Genomic DNA, 24,520 nt, shown 5'->3' with positions numbered 1-24,520 from the left:
ACTAGTGACTCCTGTGGCGGGCTGGGTGTAGTGCACGCTGACACGGCCGCCAGGTGTACGGTTGTTTCCTCTGACACATTGGTGCGGCTGGCTTCCGCGTTAAGTGGGCATTGTGTCAAGAAGCAGTGCGGCTTGGTTGGGTTGTGTCCATGTGGGAGTTGCAGCGATGAGACAAGACTGTAACTACCAATCGGAAACCACAAAAAAGGGGTAATCTATTGTGAGTCTTTCTCTGGAGAACACACCTGGAGTCTAGGACAGCTATGGAGAACACACCTGGAGTCTAGGACAGCTATGGAGAACACACCTGGAGTCTAGGACAGCTATGGAGAACACACCTGGAGTCTAGGACAACTATGGAGAACACACCTGGAGTATAGGACAGCTATGGAGAACACACCTGGAGTCTAGGACAACTATGGAGAACACACCTGGAGTCTAGGACAGCTATGGAGAACAAACCTGGAGTCTAGGACAGCTATGGAGAACACACCTGGAGTCTAGGACAGCTATGGAGAACACACCTGGAGTCTAGGACAGCTATGGAGAACACACCTGGAGTCTAGGACAGCTATGGAGAACACACCTGGGGTCTAGGACAACTATGGAGAACACACCTGGAGTCTAGGACAGCTATGGAGAACACACCTGGAGTCTAGGACAGCTATGGAGAACACACCTGGGGTCTAGGACAACTATGGAGAACACACCTGGAGTCTAGGACAGCTATGGAGAACACACCTGGAGTCTAGGACAGCTATGGAGAACACACCTGGAGTCTAGGACAGCTATGGAGAACACACCTGGAGTCTAGGACAGCTATGGAGAACACACCTGGAGTCTAGGACAGCTATGGAGAACACACCTGGAGTCTAGGACAGCTATGGAGAACACACCTGGAGTCTAGGACAGCTATGGAGAACACAAGCTACAGTAGTAGCCCCAGTAGTGATGACAGATGAAGCTGCAGTAGTAGCCCCAGTAGTGATGACAGATGAAGCTGCAGTAGTGATGACAGATGAAGCTACAGTAGTAGCCCCAGTAGTGATGACAGATGAAGCTACAGTAGTAGCCCCAGTAGTGATGACAGATGAAGCTACAGTAGTAGTCCCAGTAGTGATGACAGATGAAGCTGCAGTAGTAGCCCCAGTAATGATGACAGATGAAGCTGCAGTAGTAGCCCCAGTAGTGATGACAGATGAAGCTACAGTAGTGATAACAGACCTCAACAGCGACATCAGAACAGCGATCAGAACAGCGATCACTAACCTTCTAGACATCAGAACAGCGATCACTAACCTCCTAGACATCAGAACAGCGATCACTAACCTTCTGGACATCAGAACAGCGATCACTAACCTTCTAGACATCAGAACAGCGATCACTAACCTTCTGGACATCAGAACAGCGATCACTAACCTTCTAGACATCAGAACAGCGATCACTAACCTTCTAGACATCAGAACAGCGATCACTAACCTTCTAGACATCCAAACAGCGATCACTAACCTTCTGGACATCAGAACAGCGATCACTAACCTCCTAGACATCAGAACAGCGATCACTAACCTTCTAGACATCAGAACATCGATCACTAACCTTCTAGACAACCAAACAGCGATCACTAACCTTCTAGACATCCGAACATCGATCACTAACCTCCTAGACATCAGAACAGCGATCACTAACCTTCTGGACATCAGAACAGCGATCACTAACCTCCTAGACATCAGAACAGCGATCACTAACCTTCTGGACATCCGAACATCGATCACTAACCTCCTAGACATCAGAACAGCGATCACTAACCTTCTAGACATCCGAACAGCGATCACTAACCTCCTAGACATCAGAACAGCGATCGCTAACCTTCTGGACATCAGAACAGCGATCACTAACCTCCTAGACATCAGAACAGCGATCACTAACCTTCTAGACATCCAAACATCGATCACTAACCTCCTAGACATCAGAACAGCGATCACTAACCTTCTGGACATCAGAACAGCGATCACTAACCTTCTAGACATCCAAACAGCGATCACTAACCTTCTAGACATCCGAACATCGATCACTAACCTCCTAGACATCAGAACAGCGATCACTAACCTTCTGGACATCAGAACATCGATCACTAACCTTCTAGACATCCGAACATCGATCACTAACCTCCTGGACATCAGAACATCGATCACTAACCTTCTAGACAACCAAACAGCGATCACTAACCTTCTGGACATCAGAACAGCGACCACTAACCTTCTGGACATCAGAACAGCGATCACTAACCCTCTAGACATCCGAACAGCGATCACTAACCTTCTAGACATCAGAACAGAGATCACTAACCTTGTTTTGGTTGAAGATTTCTACTTCACCAGTTGGCAGCTGTACTGTTCATTCCATACCAGGCTCTAATCCCCGGGACTCCAAGGAGGAAGAGACGGCGCAAGCGAGTCAATAAACCACCGCTCTCAAGTGGCGAAGCAGTCTAAGGCACTACAGACCCTGGTTTGATTCCAGGCTGTATCACAGCGGTCTAAGGCACTGCATCTCAAATCAAATCAAATTTTATTTGTCAAATACACATGGTTAGCAGATGTTAATGCGAGTGTAGCGAAATGCTTGTGCTTCTAGTTCCGACAATGCAGTAATAACCAACAAGTAATCTAGCTAACAATTCCAAAACTACTACCTTATAGACACAAGTGTAAGGGGATAAAGAATATGTACATAAAGATATATGAATGAGTGATGGTACAGAGCGGCATAGGCAAGATACAGTAGATGGTATTGAGTGCAGTATATACATATGAGATGAGTATGTAAACAAAGTGGCATAGTTAAAGTGGCTAGTGATACATGTATTACATAAAGATGCAGTAGATGATATAGAGTACAGTATATACGTATACATATGAGATGAATAATGTAGGGTATGTAAACATTATATTAGGTAGCATTGTTTAAAGTGCTAGTGATATATTTTACATCATTTCCCATCAATTCCCATTATTAAAGTGGCTGGAGTTGAGTCAGTGTGTTGGCAGCAGCCACTCAATATTAGTGGTGGCTGTTTAACAGTCTGATGGCCTTGAGATAGAAGCTGTTTTTCAGTCTCTGTCCCAGCTTTGATGCACCTGTACTGATCTCGCCTTCTGGATGATAGCAGGGTGAACAGGCAGTGGCTCGGGTGGTTGTTGTCCTTGATGATCTTTATGGCCTTCCTATGACATCGGGTGGTGTAGGTGTCCTGGAGGGCAGGTAGTTTGCCCCTGGTGATGCGTTGTGCAGACCTCACTACCCTCTGGAGAGCCTTACGGTTGTGGGCGGAGCAGTTGCCGTACCAGGCGGTGATACAGCCCGACAGGATGCTCTCGATTGTGCATCTGTAGAAGTTTGTGAGTGCTTTTGGTGACAAGCCAAATTTCTTCATCCTCCTGAGGTTGAAGAGGCGCTGCTGCGCCTTCTTCACGATGCTGTCTGTGTGGGTGGACCAATTCAGTTTGTCTGTGATGTGTATGCCAAGGAACTTAAAACTTGCTACCCTCTCCACTACTGTTCCATCGATGTGGATAGGGGGATGTTCCCTCTGCTGTTTCCTGAAGTCCACAATCATCTCCTTAGTTTTGTTGACGTTGAGTGTGAGGTTATTTTCCTGACACCACATTACGAGGGCCCTCACCTCCTCCCTGTAGTCCGTCTCGTCGTTGTTGGTAATCAAGCCTACCACTGTTGTGTCGTCCGCAAACTTGATGATTGAGTTGGAGGCGTGCGTGGCCACGCAGTCGTGGGTGAACAGAGAGTACAGGAGAGGGCTCAGAACAACACCCTCCAGTGTTGAGGATCAGCGGGGTGGAGATGTTGTTGCCTACCCTCACCACCTGGGGGCGGCCCGTCAGGAAGTCCAGTACCCAGTTGCACAGGGCGGGGTCGAGACCCAGGGTCTCGAGCTTGATGACGAGCTTGGAGGGCACTATGGTGTTAAATGCCGAGCTGTAGTCGATGAACAGCATTCTCACATAGGTATTCCTCTTGTCCAGATGGGTTAGGGCAGTGTGCAGTGTGGTTGAGATTGCATCGTCTGTGGACCTATTTGGGCGGTAAGCAAATTGGAGTGGGTCTAGGGTGTCAGGTAGGGTGGAGGTGATATGGTCCTTGACTAGTCTCTCAAAGCACTTCATGATGACGGAAGTAGTCGTTTAGCTCAGTTACCTTAGCTTTCTTGGGAACAGGAACAATGGTGGCCCTCTTGAAGCATGTGGGAACAACAGACTGGGATAGGGATTGATTGAATATGTCCGTAAACACACCAGCCAGCTGGTCTGTGCATGCTCTGAGGGCGCGGCTGGGGATGCCTTCTGGGCCTGCTTCCTTGCGAGGGTTGACACGTTTAAATGTTTTCCTCACGTCGGCTGCAGTGAAGGAGAGTCCGCATGTTTTAGTTGCGGGCCGTGTCCTGTGGCACTGTATTGTCCTCAAAGCAGGCAAAAAAGTTATTTAGTCTGCCTGGGAGCAAGACATCCTGGTCCGTGACTGGGCTGGATTTCTTCCTGTAGTCCGTGATTAACTGTAGACCCTGCCACATACCTCTTGTGTCTGAGCCGTTGAATTGAGATTCTACTTTGTCTCTATACTGACGCTTAGCTTGTTTGATTGCCTTGCGGAGGGAATAGTTACACTGTTTGTATTCGGTCATCTCAGTGCTAGAGGCGTCACTACAGACCCTGGTTCGATTCCAGGCTGTATCACAGCTGTCTATTGCACTGCGGTCTATTGCACTGCATCTCAGTGCTTTAGGCATCACTACAGACCCTGGTTCGATTCCAGGTTGTATCACAACCGGCCGTGATTGGGCGGTGCACAATTGGCCCAGCGTCCTCCGGGTTAGGGTTTTGCCGGAGTAGGCTGTCACTGTAAATAACAATTTGTTCTTAACTGACTTGCCTAGTTTACATAAAGGTTGCATTAAAAAATATACCCTCAGTTCTATTGGTGAACGTACAATCACTGGAGAATAAACTGGATGAGCTCTGCTGGAAACTATCCTATCAACGGGACCTGAAGAACTGGGATATCCTGTTTCACGGAGTCGTGGCTGAACTATGACATGAATAATATACATCTGGCTGGTTTTCCTGTGTGAAGACCGTAGGGCAGCTTTGGGGAAGGTTAAAGGGGAAGGGGTCTCTTATGTTAACAACAGCTGGTGCACTATCTCTAATGTTAAGGAAGTCTCCAGGTTTTTCTCGCCAGAGTTAGAATATCTCATGCATGATAAGCTGCAGACCATACTGTTTATTAAAAACAACAAAAAAAGATTTAAGAAGTAAACATCGGTCTGAAGCCGAAAAAGAAGGTAAATTCACATGAGCACCACAATGCCTCCTCCACCCATGCTCTACCAAGGTTTACCAGCACCACAATGCCTCCTCCACCCATGCTCTACCAAGGTTTACCAGCACCACAATGCCTACTCCACCCATGCTCTACCAAGGTTTTACAGCACCACAATGCCTACTCCACCCATGCTCTACCAAGGTTTACCAGCACCACACTGCCTACTCCACCCATGCTCTACCAAGGTTTTACAGCACCACACTGCCTACTCCACCCATGCTCTACCAAGGTTTTACAGCACCACAATGCCTACTCCACCCATGCTCTACCAAGGTTTTACAGCACCACAATGCCTACTCCACCCATGCTCTACCAAGGTTTACCAGCACCACAATGCCTACTCCACCCATGCTCTACCAAGGTGTTCCAGCACCACAATGCCTACTCCACCCATGCTCTACCAAGGTGTTCCAGCACCACAATGCCTACTCCACCCATGCTCTACCAAGGTTTACCAGCACCACAATGCCTACTCCACCCATGCTCTACCAAGGTGTTCCAGCACCACAATGCCTACTCCACCCATGCTCTACCAAGGTTTACCAGCACCACAATGCCTACTCCACCCATGCTCTACCAAGGTTTTACAGCACCACAATGCCTACTCCACCCATGCTCTACCAAGGTTTTACAGCACCACAATGCCTACTCCACCCATGCTCTACCAAGGTTTACCAGCACCATAATGCCTACTCCACCCATGCTCTACCAAGGTTTTACAGCACCACAATGCCTACTCCACCCATGCTCTACCAAGGTTTTACAGCACCACAATGCCTACTCCACCCATGCTCTACCAAGGTTTACCAGCACCACAATGCCTACTCCACCCATGCTCTACCAAGGTTTACCAGCACCACAATGCCTACTCCACCCATGCTCTACCAAGGTTTTACAGCACCACAATGCCTACTCCACCCATGCTCTACCAAGGTTTTACAGCACCACAATGCCTACTCCACCCATGCTCTACCAAGGTTTTACAGCACCACAATGCCTACTCCACCCATGCTCTACCAAGGTTTTACAGCACCACAATGCCTACTCCACCCATGCTCTACCAAGGTTTTACAGCACCACAATGCCTACTCCACCCATGCTCTACCAAGGTTTTACAGCACCACAATGCCTACTCCACCCATGCTCTACCAAGGTTTACCAGCACCACAATGCCTACTCCACCCATGCTCTACCAAGGTTTACCAGCACCACACTGCCTACTCCACCCATGCTCTACCTGCTGTTAATATAGGGGCTGGCCCAGCAGATCCACTGGTAGAACCCTGCTGTTAATATAGGGGCTGGCCCAGCAGATCCACTGGTAGAACCCTGCTGTTAATATAGGGGCTGGCCCAGCAGATCCACTGGTAGAACCCTGCTGTTAATATAGGGGCTGGCCCAGCAGATCCACTGGTAGAACCCTGCTGTTAATATAGGGGCTGGCCCAGCAGATCCACTGGTAGAACCCTGCTGTTAATATAGGGGCTGGCCCAGCTGATCCACTGGTAGAACCCTGCTGTTAATATAGGGGCTGGCCCAGCAGATCCACTGGTAGAACCCTGCTGTTAATATAGGGGCTGGCCCAGCAGATCCACTGGTAGAACCCTGCTGTTAATATAGGGGCTGGCCCAGCAGATCCACTGGTAGAACCCTGCTGTTAATATAGGGGCTGGCCCAGCAGATCCACTGGTAGAACCCTGCTGTTAATATAGGGGCTGGCCCAGCAGATCCACTGGTAGAACCCTGCTGTTAATATAGGGGCTGGCCCAGCAGATCCACTGGTAGAACCCTGCTGTTAATATAGGGGCTGGCCCAGCAGATCCACTGGTAGAACCCTGCTGTTAATATAGGGGCTGGCCCAGCAGATCCACTGGTAGAACCCTGCTGTTAATATAGGGGCTGGCCCAGCAGATCCACTGGTAGAACCCTGCTGTTAATATAGGGGCTGGCCCAGCAGATCCACTGGTAGAACCCTGCTGTTAATATAGGGGCTGGCCCAGCAGATCCACTGGTAGAACCCTAGGCAATAACTTAACCTTGGTAACGTTCGCAGATTGCATTATATTTTAGATTTTTTTGTGGTAATTAAATAGAATTTATTTAGAATTTATGATAATTAATTTCCTATAAATAGTTTAACCAGCTCCGTGTTTTCTGGAGTCAAAATGAAAGAAGAGGAGCCCGCGCTGCGGCAGCACGACACCCCAGATCAGTGTGGATTTATTAGTTTTATTTTATTATATTTCTTCCTCTGCATTTTTGGGAAAGGCCGTAAGCATTTCACTGTTTCTCACCTGTTTGTTTACGAAGCATGACACAAGTACATGTTGATTTGACACACAGGTTGAGTCTGGGGCGACGACGTTATGACCGAACACCACTGTCCGAGCTTGTAAATGTTTGAATTGTAAACTATGGGATCAATAATCGCTTAATTTATGTTCTGTAATGGAGCTCACGTGAGTAATTAACTAAAGACACAACACCATTACGAAGCTTGAGATATACATGATGGAAATATAAAGCCTTTTTTCATTGGGACATTCATCGGCGCCGTGGCTTAGTTGGTTAAAGCGCCTGTCTAGTAAACAGGAGATCCTGAGTTCGAATCTCAGCGGAGCCTTTTGTGAACATTACAGACTATTTTTAAAAGGCCAGGCACCACTTGCTTAAATTACATTTTTGCATCTACCTATTTTGGAATTTGTTGGTATTTTGGTCAATTGATATGAGTATTTTTTTTAGGTAAACATGAAAATGTCCATTTTCTTTATTTTCCCATACTACCATCATCCACGTTTTTTATCGACTTTAAAATGGAATTACACCAATAGCTCACTACATACATTTAATTACACATTATGTAAAAGCCCATTTCATAGAGAATGTTTCAAACTGAACTATCTATAGTAACTTACTTTGAATAGATGGTGATTGGGCCTAAATAGGCGTTTGGTAGTCTAAATTCAGTGTACTTTTCTTCAACATTAATTTCCCGATAGTCAGACTCCCTTATATGTTCCCACAAGCCAACCAGACTCCCCCTTATTGTTTCTCACCTTCAGAACCATCTGCATTCACCACATGTTGTGTGATTATACTTAGATATATTCTCCAGACTTGCCCAGAGGGAATTGTTGATAGATTGTTCATTTTTTTATTCTAAATAACATTTTCATTGGTAAAATGCGCCAAAAATGCATTTGAACGTTACATGACTAGTATTTTACAGACATAAATATAAAAATATATATTAAAAAATATATATATATATATATTTATCCGCTATCTGCTCTGGACAAGTCCGGTCCTGGAGTGTCTTAAAATGAACTAACATGTTTAGCCTGCCTACATCCAGTTTCCAGAAACATTTATTTGCGCTATATGCAAATATTGCATATTTAACGTTGTATCGCCTCATTTAAATATTTTTATCAAACATTTCAGAAACGTTGTAATACGAAAAAGTATTATGTTTGTGTCAATATTCAACTGGTAAAACCTGACTGTGATATGATGAAGCGAAAAAAACACGGCTCCTATCTCCCGTTTCACATTTTACCAACAGTAAAGACATTTACCGTTTTATTTCCTTCACGACTCGGCGGCGCTGTGGCTTAGTTGGTTAAAGCGCCTGTCTAGTAAACAGGAGATCCTGAGTTCGAATCTCAGCAGTGCCTTTTTGTTTCTGTCTAAGGACCCACCACCTCTTCTCGAGGAGCTCCAAGCTTTGACAACAGTGACGACGAGGATACGTCCCTGCCTTCCGGCAATCCAACCATACTGATATGTTGTAGAAAATTACATGGGGCCAGTGTTTTAGTAACTAATTCAAACGAATTTAAGTTAAACAAGGGCGAATACCAAAAGAGTATTACATTTAAATCAAAGTTTATTTGTCACATGCGCCCGAATACAACTGGTGTAGTAGACCTTACAGTGAAATGCTAACTTACAAGCCCTTAACCAGCAATGTAGTTAAGAAAAATACTCTTTAATTAAAAAATATAAAATAAAAGTAAAATAATTCAACAGCAATAGTAAAATAAAAAGTGAGGCTATATACAGGGGCACCCCCCCCTGAGCACGCCCCCCTGAGCACTCACCCCTGAGCACGCCCCCCTGAGCACCCCCCCTCAGCACTCACCCCTGAGCACGCCCCCCTGAGCACACCCCCCTGAGCACGCCCCCCTGAGCACGCCCCCCTGAGCACCCCCCCCTGAGCACGCCCCCCCTGAGCACCCCCCCCTGAGCACGCCCCCCCTGAGCACCCCCCCCTGAGCACCCCCCCCTGAGCTATACAGGTGCACCATCAAGGGCATCCTGACCGGTTGCATCACCGCCTGGTATGCAAATGCTCGGCATCCGACCGTAAGGCGCTACAGAGGGTAGTGGGAACGGCCCAGTACATCACTGGGGCCAAGCTTCCTGCCATCCAGGACCTCTATACCAGGATGTGTCAGAGGAAAACCCAAAACATTGTCAAAGACTCCAGCCACCCAAGTCATAGATTGTTTTCTCTGCTCCCGCACGGCAAGCGGTACCGGAGCACCAAGTCTATGTCCAAAAGGCTCCTCAACAGCTTCTACCACCCCCCAAACCATAAGACTCCTGAACAATTAATCAAATGTCTACCCGGACTATTTGCATTTATTTCCCCCCACTGCTGCTATTCACTGTTTATTATCTATGTGTAACAGTATAACTTTAGACCGTTCCCTCGCCCCGACCTGGGCGCGAACCTGGGACGCTCTGCACACGTCAACAGTCCGCCTCCAGGGATCGTTACCGATTGAAACGCAATTTAGCGCGCACCACCGCTAACTAGCTAACCGTTTCACATCCGTTACATATGCTTAGTCTCTACTCCTTACCTACATGTACATATTACCTCAATTACCTCGACTAAACCTGTACCACCTCGGTACCTGTACCACCTCGGTACCTGTACCCCCTCGGTACCTGTACCACCTCGGTACCTGTACCACCTCGGTACCTGTACCACCTCGGTACCTGTACCACCTCGGTACCTGTACCCCCTCGGTACCTGTACCACCTCGGTACCTGTACCCCCTCGGTACCTGTACCACCTCGGTACCTGTACCCCCTCGGTAGCTGTACCACCTCGGTACCTGTACCACCTCGGTACCTGTACCCCCTCGGTACCTGTACCACCTCGGTACCTGTACCCCCTCGGTACCTGTACCACCTCGGTACCTGTACCCCCTCGGTACCTGTACCACCTCGGTACCTGTACCACCTCGGTACCTGTACCCCTCGGTACCTGTACCACCTCGGTACCTGTACCACCTCGGTACCTGTACCCCCTCGGTACCTGTACCACCTCGGTACCTGTACCCCCTCGGTACCTGTACCCCCTCGGTACCTGTACCCCCTCGGTACCTGTACCACCTCGGTACCTGTACCACCTCGGTACCTGTACCCCCTCGGTACCTGTACCACCTCGGTACCTGTACCCCCTCGGTACCTGTACCACCTCGGTACCTGTACCCCCTCGGTACCTGTACCACCTCGGTACCTGTACCCCCTCGGTACCTGTACCACCTCGGTACCTGTACCACCTCGGTACCTGTACCACCTCGGTACCTGTACCCCCTCGGTACCTGTACCCCCTCGGTACCTGTACCACCTCGGTACCTGTACCCCCTCGGTACCTGTACCCCCTCGGTACCTGTACCACCTCGGTACCTGTACCACCTGTGTATATTCTCCTGATTGTGATTTTATTGTGTTTATTTAGTAAATATTTTCTTAAGTGTAATTTTAAAAAACAACCTCATGGTTAGTTAAGGGCTTGTCAGTAAGCATTACACTGTAAGGTCAACACCTGTTTTATTTGGCGCCATTTGGTGACAAATAAACGTGTTTTTTATTTTTTATTTTAATAGAATCACTGGTGCGAATATGCAATACCACCATCCGGCCTTTCGGGGTCAGGATTTGACGACAACATTATAACGACGTATTCAATGAAGACCTCCCTGCACGGGATGGGGGAAACAACATTATTTAATTCAAAGAAGGATCTGCTCGGCATACCAAACTGCAGCGACCGCAAAAACTAGGATTTGGGTTTAACTTAAATATGACAGACAACGCGTAACTGCACGGTAAATGATCACTGCACCATTGTCCACTTTCATGCACAGGATAGTGCCTAAAGGGAGATGAAAATACTCGGCTGTGGACGGAGAATACATAACAGCTATAAACACCGAACAGTCCAACCCGAAATAAAGGACGGGACAGTGTCGTAAGTGCACTGCCGACGTGCCTTTCTCTTCTGTCTCACAAACGCAGAGAATTTTCCCTTCCTTTAGGATATAAATCAACGCGGAAACCAAACGAGCCATTGAAGCAGAGACCGACGATGTACGATCACATCTCTTTTCACTGTATCACATTGTCCTAGTGGGCTGCCTCTGAGTAGCGTATGAAGCTTCTTTTTGCGCTACAAACACAATTTACCCACGTCCTAGTTTATATATATTTTTTCTACAGAGAGAGGACTTGAGTTCATGACATCTGCAAAGGTCACGGAAAATATTCGGAGGCTATTGCTACAGATGTTACGGAAATTACCCCCAAGATGACAAAAGAACGAGCTGGGCTGCTGGAATGATGGATCGGATTGGAGCGCCGGGGCTTCTCCTGGTCATATGGATATTAATACGGTTCGCTTCGGTCTGTGTCGGTCAGTACTCTTATTTAGACATATTGCTTTTTTGTTGTTGTTCAATTTGAATGTTTTCTGATACTCTACTGGTTTCCCGTTGGATAATATTCTGTATTGATCTAAAACTTTGTCATATTTTACAAAAGCACATCATTTTAAATCACGTGTTGTGCTGCTGCATTTGGTCACAGACTCCGTCCTTCATTTCCTTCATCTATTAACACAGACTATAAGCTCATCTGAGTTAGGTGATGGTTCGGCTACTTCTATAGGCAGAACCAGAACCAGACAGTGTGGGTGTCAATAGTATTGGAATGTTGTGTGCTTCCCTAGAGATGGATCATCGTTGCCATGGTGTCTGTCGTTGTGGGACATCTGCAACATGTACCATGACAGGCTTTCATTGATTTCTACTGAGAAATGATAGTCGTAGTTTGTTGATGGTGTTATGTGCAAACACGCATACACAAACACACACACACACACACACAGAGACACACACACACTACACGCACACGCACGCACACACACACACACACACACCAAAACTCAGCATCGATACAGCGGACCCTCTGGCTATCTGCATTACATCATCGTGCCCAGCGTCAATCCCTTAATGTATTGCTCTAGTGCAGATGAAAACAGGGCCAGCCCACAGACACAGAGCAGAGGGTCGTCTGGCTACGAGCCAGCCCACAGAGCAGAGGATCGTCTTGCTACAAGCCAGCCCACAGACACAGAGCAGAGGATCATCTGGCTACGAGCCAGCCCACAGACACAGAGCAGAGGATCATCTGGCTACGAGCCAGCCCACAGACACAGAGCAGAGGATAGTCTGGCTACGAGCCAGCCCACAGACACAGAGCAGAGGATAGTCTGGCTACGAGCCAGCCCACAGACACAGAGCAGAGGATAGTCTGGCTACGAGCCAGCCCACAGACACAGAGCAGAGGATATTCTGGCTACGAGCCAGCCCACAGATACAGAGCAGAGGGTCGTCTGGCTACGAGCCAGCCCACAGACACAGAGCAGAGGATAGTCTGGCTACGAGCCAGCCCACAGACACAGAGCAGAGGATATTCTGGCTACGAGCCAGCCCACAGACACAGAGCAGAGGGTCGTCTGGCTACGAGCCAGCCCACAGACACAAAGCAGAGGGTCGTCTGGCTACGAGCCAGCCCACAGAGCAGAGGATCGTCTTGATACAAGCCAGCCCACAGACACAGAGCAGAGGATCATCTGGCTACGAGCCAGCCCACAGAGCAGAGGATAGTCTGGCTACAAGCCAGCCCACAAACACAGAGCAGAGGATAGTCTGGCTACGAGCCAGCCCACAGACACAGAGCAGAGGATATTCTGGCTACGAGCCAGCCCACAGACACAGAGCAGAGGGTCGTCTGGCTACGAGCCAGCCCACAGACACAAAGCAGAGGGTCGTCTGGCTACGAGCCAGCCCACAGACACAGAGCAGAGGATATTCTGGCTACGAGCCAGCCCACAGACACAAAGCAGAGGATCGTCTGGCTACAAGCCAGCCCACAGAGTTGGCATTTTGCTGATAGAGCCTCAGTAATGTTAGTATAAGTCAAATGATTACCAGGAAAAACAACAAAGATATTTTAATACGTCTACAGGTGACGTCACTGAATTGAAACGTGATGTCAGAGGAAACACAAGCAGAACCCAAAGACAATATCGCATTGAAAGATGAATCCTCTGTATATGTTTATTATAGTGTAATGATTCGCCACTCAGATACTATGGTCGATCTCTGTCTGAGCAGAAATCCTCCTTCCTCTGCTACCTCAGGAGGCTGCTGCCACGCCCCCAACCCTCCCCTCCTCACCTTCTTCCCTCTCCTCCTCCCCCTCCTCCCTCCTTCTCCCTCCTCCTCCCCCTCCTTCTCCTCTCCAGTCCCATTGGGCCCCTGGTTCCAGAGGTGGAGGTGTGAACTGAAGGGATCATTATGGAGCTACACAGTGGTGTGTGTATGTGTGTGTGCGCGTGTGTGTGTGTGTGTGGAAAGAGAGTGGGTGTAGACCTGTAGTTTGTTCCCTCTCTTTACCTGTCACACTAAAGAGGCCTCCTAACCCCCCCCCCCCCCCCCTCCTCCTCCTTCCTACAGGAGCCGATATAGAGAGGCTTGTTCCTACCTTATTAGGAGGCAACCTCTTACCTCCACAAAGGGCTGTTTTCTTTATCTGCAAATTATAGACTGTAACTGAAGCAGAGACAGGATGCTGACAACTGTTGTGTTCAAAGTTAGAACCTGGTGTTTTCATTAGAAGCCCTCTAGCATCTCTGCTTTTTTATTTATTTATTTATTTATTTTACCTTTATTTAACCAGGTGGGCAAGTTGAGAACAAGTTCTCATTTACAATTGCGACCTGGCCAAGATAAAGCAAAGCAGTTCGACAGATAAAACGACACAGAGTTACACATGGAGTAAAAACAAACATACAGTCAATAATGCAGTATAAACAAGTCTATATACAATGTGAGCAAATGAGGTGAGAAGGGAGGTAAAGGCAAAAAAAGGCCATGATGGCAAAGTAAATACAATATAGCAAGTAAAATACTGGAATGGTAGTTTTGCAATGGAAGAATGTGCAAAGTAGAAATAAAAAAATAATGGGGTGCAAAGGAGCAAAATAAATAAATAAATAAAAATTAAATACAGTTGGGAAAGAGGTAGTTGTTTGGGCTAAATTTTAGGTGGGCTATGTACAGGTGCAGTAATCTGTGAGCTGCTCTGACAGTTGGTGCTTAAAGCTAGTGAGGGAGATAAGTGTTTCCAGTTTCAGAGATTTTTGTAGTTCGTTCCAGTCATTGGCAGCAGAGAACTGGAAGGAGAGGCGGCCAAAGAAAGAATTGGTCTTGGGGGTGACTAGAGAGATATACCTGCTGGAGCGTGTGCTACAGGTGGGAGATGCTATGGTGACCAGCGAGCTGAGATAAGGGGGGACTTTACCTAGCAGGGTCTTGTAGATGACATGGAGCCAGTGGGTTTGGCGACGAGTATGAAGCGAGGGCCAGCCAACGAGAGCGTACAGGTCGCAATGGTGGGTAGTATATGGGGCTTTGGTGATAAAACGGATTGCACTGTGATAGACTGCATCCAATTTGTTGAGTAGGGTATTGGAGGCTATTTTGTAAATGACATCGCCAAAGTCGAGGATTGGTAGGATGGTCAGTTTTACAAGGGTATGTTTGGCAGCATGAGTGAAGGATGCTTTGTTGCGAAATAGGAAGCCAATTCTAGATTTAACTTTGGATTGGAGATGTTTGATATGGGTCTGGAAGGAGAGTTTACAGTCTAACCAGACACCTAAGTATTTGTAGTTGTCCACGTATTCTAAGTCAGAGCCGTCCAGAGTAGTGATGTTGGACAGGCGGGTAGGTGCAGGTAGCGATCGGTTGAAGAGCATGCATTTAGTTTTACTTGTATTTAAGAGCAATTGGAGGCCACGGAAGGAGAGTTGTATGGCATTGAAGCTTGCCTGGAGGGTTGTTAACACAGTGTCCAAAGAAGGGCCGGAAGTATACAGAATGGTGTCGTCTGCGTAGAGGTGGATCAGGGACTCACCAGCAGCAAGAGCGACCTCATTGATGTATACAGAGAAGAGAGTCGGTCCAAGAATTGAACCCTGTGGCACCCCCATAGAGACTGCCAGAGGTCCGGACAGCAGACCCTCCGACTTGACACACTGAACTCTATCAGAGAAGTAGTTGGTGAACCAGGCGAGGCAATCATTTGAGAAACCAAGGCTGTCGAGTCTGCCGATGAGGATATGGTGATTGACAGAGTCGAAAGCCTTGGCCAGATCAATGAATACGGCTGCACAGTAATGTTTCTTATCGATGGCGGTTAAGATATCGTTTAGGACCTTGAGCGTGGCTGAGGTGCACCCATGACCAGCTCTGAAACCAGATTGCATAGCAGAGAAGGTATGGTGAGATTCGAAATGGTCGGTAATCTGTTTGTTGACTTGGCTTTCGAAGACCTTAGAAAGGCACGGTAGGATAGATATAGGTCTGTAGCAGTTTGGGTCAAGAGTGTCCCCCCCTTTGAAGAGGGGGATGACCGCAGCTGCTTTCCAATCTTTGGGAATCTCAGACGACACGAAAGAGAGGTTGAACAGGCTAGTAATAGGGGTGGCAACAATTTCGGCAGATAATTTTAGAAAGAAAGGGTCCAGATTGTCTAGCCCGGCTGATTTGTAGGGGTCCAGATTTTGCAGCTCTTTCAGAACATCAGCTGAATGGATTTGGGAGAAGGAGAAATGGGGAAGGCTTGGGCGAGTTGCTGTTGGGGGTGCAGTGCTGTTGTCCGGGGTAGGAGTAGCCAGGTGGAAAGCATGGCCAGCCGTAGAAAAATGCTTATTGAAATTCTCAATTATGGTGGATTTATCAGTGGTGACAGTGTTTCCTATCTTCAGTGCAGTGGGCAGCTGGGAGGAGGTGTTCTTATTCTCCATGGACTTTACAGTGTCCCAGAACTTTTTTGAGTTAGTGTTGCAGGAAGCAAATTTCTGCTTGAAAAAGCTAGCCTTGGCTTTTCTAACTGCCTGTGTATAATGATTTCTAGCTTCCCTGAACAGCTGCATATCACGGGGGCTGTTCGATGCTAATGCAGAACGCCATAGGATGTTTTTGTGTTGGTTAAGGGCAGTCAGGTCTGGGGAGAACCAAGGGCTATATCTGTTCCTGGTTCTAAATTTCTTGAATGGGGCATGTTTATTTAAGATGGTTAGGAAGGCATTTTAAAAAAATATCCAGGCATCCTCTACTGACGGGATGAGATCAATATCCTTCCAGGATACCCCGGCCAGGTCGATTAGAAAGGCCTGCTCGCAGAAGTGTTTCAGGGAGCGTTTTACAGTGATGAGTGGAGGTCGTTTGACCGCTGACCCATTACGGATGCAGGCAATGAGGCAGTGATCGCTGAGATCTTGGTTGAAGACAGCAGAGGTGTATTTAGAGGGGAAGTTGGTTAGGATGATATCTATGAGGGTGCCCGTGTTTAAGGTTTTGGGGAGGTACCTGGTAGGTTCATTGATTATTTGTGTGAGATTGAGGGCATCAAGTTTAGATTGTAGGATGGCTGGGGTGTTAAGCATGTTCCAGTTTAGGTCGCCTAGCAGCACGAACTCTGAAGATAGATGGGGGGCAATCAGTTCACATATGGTGTCCAGAGCACAGCTGGGGGCAGAGGGTGGTCTATAGCAGGCGGCAACGGTGAGAGACTTGTTTTTAGAGAGGTGGATTTTTAAAAGTAGAAGTTCAAATTGTTTGGGTACAGACCTGGATAGTAGGACAGAACTCTGCAGGCTATCTTTGCAGTAGATTGCAACACCGCCCCCTTTGGCAGTTCTATCTTGTCTGAAAATGTTGTAGTTTGGAATTAAAACTTCAGAATTTTTGGTGGTCTTCCTAAGCCAGGATTCAGACACAGCTAGAACATCCGGGTTGGCAGAGTGTGCTAAAGCAGTGAATAGAACAAACTTAGGGAGGAGGCTTCTAATGTTAACATGCATGAAACCAAGGCTATTACGGTTACAGAAGTCGTCAAAAGAGAGCGCCTGGGGAATAGGAGTGGAGCTAGGCACTGCAGGGCCTGGATTCACCTCTACATCGCCAGAGGAACATAGGAGGAGTAGAATAAGGGTACGGCTAAAAGCTATGAGAATTGGTCGTCTAGAACGTCTGGAACATAGAGTAAAAGGAGGTTTCTGGGGGCGATAAAATAGCATCAAGGTATAATGTACAGACAAATGTATGGCAGGATGTGAATACAGTGGAGGTAAACCTAGGTATTGAGTGATGAAGAGAGAGATATTGTCTCTAGAAACATCGTTGAAACCAGGAGATGTCATTGCATGTGTGGGTGGTGGAACTAATAGGTTGGATAAGGTATAGTGAGCAGGACTAGAGGCTCTACAGTGAAATAAGCTTTACCTGCTTTACAGGTGAGCTGATCATCAGAGTAAAAATCACCTTATAAATGATGAATAACTATCACTGTCCTCTCTGTTGTCGTATATTAACTATCACTGTCCTCTCTGTTGTCATATATTAACTATCACTGTCCTCTCTGTTGTCATATATTAACTATCACTGTCCTCTCTGTGGTCATATATTAACTATCACTGTCCTCTCTGTGGTCATATATTAACTATCACTGTCCTCTCTATTGTCATATATTAACTATCACTGTCCTCTCTATTGTCATATATTAACTATCACTGTCCTCTCTGTTGTTGTTGATATATTAACTATCACTGTCCTCTCTGTTGTCATATATTAACTATCACTGTCCTCTCTGTTGTTGTTGATATATTAACTATCACTGTCCTCTCTGTTGTCATATATTAACTATCACTGTCCTCTCTGTTGTCATATATTAACTATCACTGTCCTCTCTGTGGTCATATATTAACTATCACTGTCCTCTCTGTGGTCATATATTAACTATCACTGTCCTCCTGTAGTGTTTACTACATCACCATGTGTCCTGTAGTGTTTACTACATCACCATGTGTCCTGTAGTGTTTACTACATCACCATGTGTCTCTAGTCCTGTAGTGTTTACTACATCACCATGTGTCCTGTACTGTTTACTACATCAACATGTGTCCTGTAGTGTTTACTACATCACCATGTGTCCTGTAGTGTTTACTACATCACCATGTGTCTCTGTAGTGTTTACTACATCACCATGTGTCTCTGTAGTGTTTACTACATCACCATGTGTCTCTGTAGTGTTTACTACATCACCATGTGTCTCTAGTCCTGTAGTGTTTACTACATCACCATGTGTCTCTGTAGTGTTTACCACATCACCATGTGTCCTGTAGTGTTTACTACATCACCATGTGTCTCTGTAGTGTTTACTACATCACCATGTGTCTCTGTAGTGTTTACTACATCACCATGTGTCTCTGTAGTGTTTACTACATCACCATGTGTCTCTAGTCCTGTAGTGTTTACTACATCACCATGTGTCCTGTAGTGTTTACTACATCACCATGTGTCTCTAGTCCTGTAGTGTTTACTACATCACCATGTGTCTCTGTAGTGTTTACTACATCACCATGTGTCCTGTAGTGTTTACTACATCACCATGTGTCCTGTAGTGTTTACTACATCACCATGTGTCTCTAGTCCTGTAGTGTTTACTACATCACCATGTGTCCTGTACTGTTTACTACATCAACATGTGTCCTGTAGTGTTTACTACATCACCATGTGTCCTGTAGTGTTTACTACATCACCATGTGTCTCTGTAGTGTTTACTACATCACCATGTGTCTCTGTAGTGTTTACTACATCACCATGTGTCTCTGTAGTGTTTACTACATCACCATGTGTCTCTAGTCCTGTAGTGTTTACTACATCACCATGTGTCTCTGTAGTGTTTACCACATCACCATGTGTCCTGTAGTGTTTACTACATCACCATGTGTCTCTGTAGTGTTTACTACATCACCATGTGTCTCTGTAGTGTTTACTACATCACCATGTGTCTCTGTAGTGTTTACTACATCACCATGTGTCTCTAGTCCTGTAGTGTTTACTACATCACCATGTGTCCTGTAGTGTTTACTACATCACCATGTGTCTCTAGTCCTGTAGTGTTTACTACATCACCATGTGTCTCTGTAGTGTTTACTACATCACCATGTGTCCTGTAGTGTTTAATACATCACCATGTGTCTCTGTATTGTTTACTACATCACCATGTGTCTCTAGTCCTGTAGTGTTTACTACATCACCATGTGTCCTGTAGTGTTTACTACATCACCATGTGTCTCTAGTCCTGTAGTGTTTACTACATCACCATGTGTCTCTGTAGTGTTTACTACATCACCATGTGTCTCTGTAGTGTTTACTACATCACCATGTGTCCTGTAGTGTTTACTACATCACCATGTGTCTCTGTAGTGTTTACTACATCACCATGTGTCTCTGTAGTGTTTACTACATCACCATGTGTCTCTGTAGTGTTTACTACATCACCATGTGTCTCTGTAGTGTTTACTACATCACCATGTGTCTCTAGTCCTGTAGTGTTTACTACATCACCATGTGTCTCTGTAGTGTTTACTACATCACCATGTGTCTCTGTAGTGTTTACTACATCACCATGTGTCTCTGTAGTGTTTACTACATCACCATGTGTCTCTGTAGTGTTTACTACATCACCATGTGTCCTGTAGTGTTTACTACAGCACCATGTGTCTCTAGTCCTGTAGTGTTTACTACATCACCATATGTCTCTGTAGTGTTTACTACATCACCATATGTCTCTGTAGTGTTTACTACATCACCATATGTCTCTGTAGTGTTTACTACATCACCATATGTCTCTGTAGTGTTTACTACATCACCATATGTCTCTGTAGTGTTTACTACATCACCATGTGTCTCTGTAGTGTTTACTACATCACCATGTGTCCTGTAGTGTTTACTACAGCACCATGTGTCTCTAGTCCTGTAGTGTTTACTACATCACCATATGTCTCTGTAGTGTTTACCACATCACCATGTGTCCTGTAGTGTTTACTACATCACCATGTGTCTCTGTAGTGTTTACTACATCACCATGTGTCCTGTAGTGTTTACTACATCACCATGTGTCTCTGTAGTGTTTACTACATCACCATGTGTCCTGTAGTGTTTACTACATCACCATGTGTCTCTAGTCCTGTAGTGTTTACTACATCACCATGTGTCTCAGTTCAGATCAGTCTTATGGTTCATTGATTCTGACCAATATGTACTTTGAAGCTGCGCTCTGTGTGTGTGTGTGAGAGACTGATCTGCGTTGTGTGTGTGTGTGAGAGACTGATCTGCGTTGTGTGTGTGTGTGTGTGTGTGTGTGTGTGTGTGTGTGTGTGTGTGTGTGTGTGAGAGACTGATCTGCGCTGTGTATGTGAGTGTGTGTGTGTGTGTGTGTGTGAGACTGATCTGCACTGTGTGTATGTGTGTGTGTGTGTGTGTGTGTGTGTGTGTGTGTGTGTGTGTGTGTGTGTGTGTGTGTGTGTGTGTGTGTGTGTGTGTGTGTGTGTGTGTTCGAGGCCCTTTCTCCTCCAGGGTGAGAGACAATTAATGAGATGGATATTTTCAGCACCTGGTGCTCTGCAGATTGAAAACATGAAAATAGAGAATTCAGAGAAAGAGAGAGAGAGGGAGGAAGTGTGAGAGAGCTTGGCTAGAGAGAAAGGGAGAGGAAGAGAGGGAGAGGAAGAGAGAGGGAGGGGAAGAGAGAGGGAGAGGATCAGAGAGAGGGAGGAAGTGAGAGAGAGCTAGGGGAGAGAAAGGGAGTGTGTGAGAGAACTTGGAGGAAGAGAGAGAGAGAGAGACAGAGAGAGGGAGAGAGAGAGAGGTGGAAGAGTGTATTAAAGCTAAGGTGGTGTGAGGTCACTGGGCCCTTCCTCTCTTCCTTTCCATGTCTTTGAAGCAGGGGCTTGTGGGGAACGCAGTCCAGGTCCTGATAAGAGGCTCTTCATACAAACACAGAGCCTTCAGAAAGTATTCAGACCCCACGTTTCCCACAGTTTGTTACATTACAGACTAATTCTAAAATTCATGAAATAGTTTTTATTTTCATTACTTTACACACAATACCCCATAATGACAAAGCAAAAACAGGTTTTTATAAATTCTTGCTAATAATAATACTTAAAAACACTGAAGTATCACATTTACATAAATATTCAGACCCTTTACTCAGTACTTTGTTGAAGCACCTTTAGCAGTGATTACAGACTCCAATCTTCTTGGCTATGACGCTACAAGCTTGACACACCTGTATTTGGGGAGTTTCTCCCAGTCTTCTTATTGGGTATGTCGCTACAAGCTTGACACACCTGTATTTGGGGAGTTTCTCCCAGTCTTCTTATTGGGTATGACGCTACAAGCTTGGCACACCTGTATTTGGGGAGTTTCTCCCAGTCTTCTTATTGGGTATGACGCTACAAGCTTGGCACACCTGTATTTGGGGAGTTTCTCCCAGTCTTCTTCTTGGGTATGACGCTACAAGCTTGGCACACCTGTATTTGGGGAGTTTCTCCCAGTCTTCTTCTTGGGTATGACGCTACAAGCTTGGCACACCTGTATTTGGGGAGTTTCTCCCAGTCTTCTTATTGGGTATGACGCTACAAGCTTGGCACACCTGTATTTGGGGAGTTTCTCCCAGTCTTCTTCTTGGGTATGACGCTACAAGCTTGGCACACCTGTATTTGGGGAGTTTCTCCCAGTCTTCTTATTGGGTATGACGCTACAAGCTTGGCACACCTGTATTTGGGGAGTTTCTCCCAGTCTTCTTCTTGGGTATGACGCTACAAGCTTGGCACACCTGTATTTGGGGAGTTTCTCCCAGTCTTCTTATTGGGTATGACGCTACAAGCTTGACACACCTGTATTTGGGGAGTTTCTTCCAGTCTTCTTATTGGGTATGACGCTACAAGCTTGACACACCTGTATTTGGGGAGTTTCTCCCAGTCTTCTTATTGGGTATGACGCTACAAGCTTGACACACCTGTATTTGGGGAGTTTCTCCCAGTCTTCTTATTGGGTATGACGCTACAAGCTTGACACACCTGTATTTGGGGAGTTTCTCCCAGTCTTCTTATTGGGTATGACGCTACAAGCTTGACACACCTGTATTTGGGGAGTTTATCCCAGTCTTTGCTGCAGAGGTATTTTCTCCAGAGATGTTTGATCGGATTCAAGTCCAATCAAACATTCTGGCTGGGCCAGTTAAGGACATTCAGAGACTTGTCCCGAAGCCACTCCTGTTTTATCTTGGCTATGTGCTTAGTGTCGTTGTCCTGTTGGAAGGTAAACCTTCGCCCCAGTCGGAGGTCCTGTTGGAAGGTGAACCTTCGCCCCCAGTCGGAGGTCCTGTTGGAAGGTGAACCTTCGCCCCCAGTTTGAGGTCCTGAGCGCTTTGGAGCAGGTTTTCATCAAGAATCTCTCTGTACTTTGCTCCGTTCATCTTTCCCTCGATCCTGACTAGTCTCCCTGTCCCTGCTGTTGAAAAACATCCCCACAGCATGATGCTGCCACCACCATGCTTCACCGTAGGGATGGTGCCAGGTTTCCTCCAGACGTGAAGCTAGGCATTCAGGCCAGAAAATTTAATCTTGGTTTCATCAGACCAGAGAATCTGGTTTCTCATGGTTTGAAGCAACTCTTCCTGGGGGTTATTATGGGTACCCATTAGTTCCTGTCAAGGCAGCAGCTACTCTTCCTGGGGTTTATTATGGATCTCCATTTTTTATTTTATTTTACCTTTATTTAACCAGGCAAGTCAGTTAAGAACAAAATCTTATTTTCAATGGCGGCCTAGGAACAGTGGGTTAACTGCCTGTTCAGTGGCAGAACGACACATTTGTCAGCTCGGGGGTTTGAACTTGCAACCTTCCGGTTACTTGTCCAACGCTCTAACCACTAGGCTAACCTGCCGCCCCATTAGTACCTGTTGCCAAAGCAGCAGCTACTCTTCCTGGGGTTTATTATGGATCCCCTTTAGTTCCTGCCAAGCCAGCAGCTACTCTTCCTGGGGTTTATTATGGATCCCCATTAGTTCCTGCCAAGGCAGCAGCTACTCTTCCTGGGGTTTATTATGGATCCCCATTAGTTCGTGCCAAGGCAGCAGCTACTCTTCCTGGGGTTTATTATGGATTCCCATTAGTTCCTGCCAAGGCAGCAGCTACTCTTCCTGGGGTTTATTATGGATCCCCATTAGTTCCTGCCAAGGCAGCAGCTACTCTTCCTGGGGCTTATTATGGATCCCCATTAGTTCCTGTCAAGACAGCAGCTACTCTTCCTGGTTATCTGGTTTCTCATGGTTTGAAGCAACTCTTCCTGGGGGTTATTATGGGTACCCATTAGTTCCTGTCAAGGCAGCAGCTACTCTTCCTGGGGTTTATTATGGATCTCCATTTTTTATTTTATTTTACCTTTATTTAACCAGGCAAGTCAGTTAAGAACAAAATCTTATTTTCAATGGCGGCCTAGGGAACAGTGGGTTAACTGCCTGTTCAGGGGCAGAACGACAGATTTGTCAGCTCGGGGGTTTGAACTTGCAACCTTCCGGTTACTAGTCCACCGCTCTAACCACTAGGCTACCCTGCCGCACCATTAGTTCTTGTTACTCTTCCTGGGGTTTATTATGGATCCCCATTAGTTCCTGCCAAGGCAGCAGCTATTCTTCTACACATTCAGCTACACAGCTACACAACATGTTCAATACCACCACATATCTACAACACAACATGTTCAATACCCCCACATATCTACAACACAACATGTTCAATACCACCACATATCCACAACATGTTCAATACCACCACATATCTACAACATGTTCAATACCACCACATATCTACAACATGTTCAATACCACCACATAT

The 24,520-nt window shown here is 46.4% G+C and overlaps 1 protein-coding gene and 2 non-coding genes across 3 annotated transcripts in view; all 3 read left to right on the top strand.

The window, feature by feature from the left end:
• Positions 1-7,949: 7,949 nt before the first annotated feature.
• On the top strand, positions 7,950-8,023 carry trnat-agu (transfer RNA threonine (anticodon AGU)). Its single transcript has one exon. It is a non-coding gene; the product is annotated as a tRNA-Thr (tRNA).
• Positions 8,024-9,006: 983 nt separating this feature from the next.
• On the top strand, positions 9,007-9,080 carry trnat-agu (transfer RNA threonine (anticodon AGU)). The gene has a single exon. It is a non-coding gene; the product is annotated as a tRNA-Thr (tRNA).
• A 2,260-nt stretch (positions 9,081-11,340) lies between these two features.
• Positions 11,341-24,520, top strand: part of LOC109886761 (low-density lipoprotein receptor-related protein 3-like) — a 65,911-nt gene continuing 52,731 nt past the window's right edge. The window contains 1 exon segment of the mRNA XM_031820086.1: positions 11,341-12,115. Coding sequence (XP_031675946.1) covers positions 12,040-12,115 — 76 coding nt within the window. The 5' untranslated portion in view covers positions 11,341-12,039.

Source organism: Oncorhynchus kisutch, unplaced genomic scaffold (assembly GCF_002021735.2).
Source record: "Oncorhynchus kisutch isolate 150728-3 unplaced genomic scaffold, Okis_V2 scaffold3001, whole genome shotgun sequence".
In the NCBI taxonomy this organism is placed as follows: Eukaryota; Metazoa; Chordata; class Actinopteri; order Salmoniformes; family Salmonidae; genus Oncorhynchus; species Oncorhynchus kisutch.
Note: the sequence above shows the minus strand (reverse complement) of the source record. Positions and strands in the feature narration are given on the sequence as shown.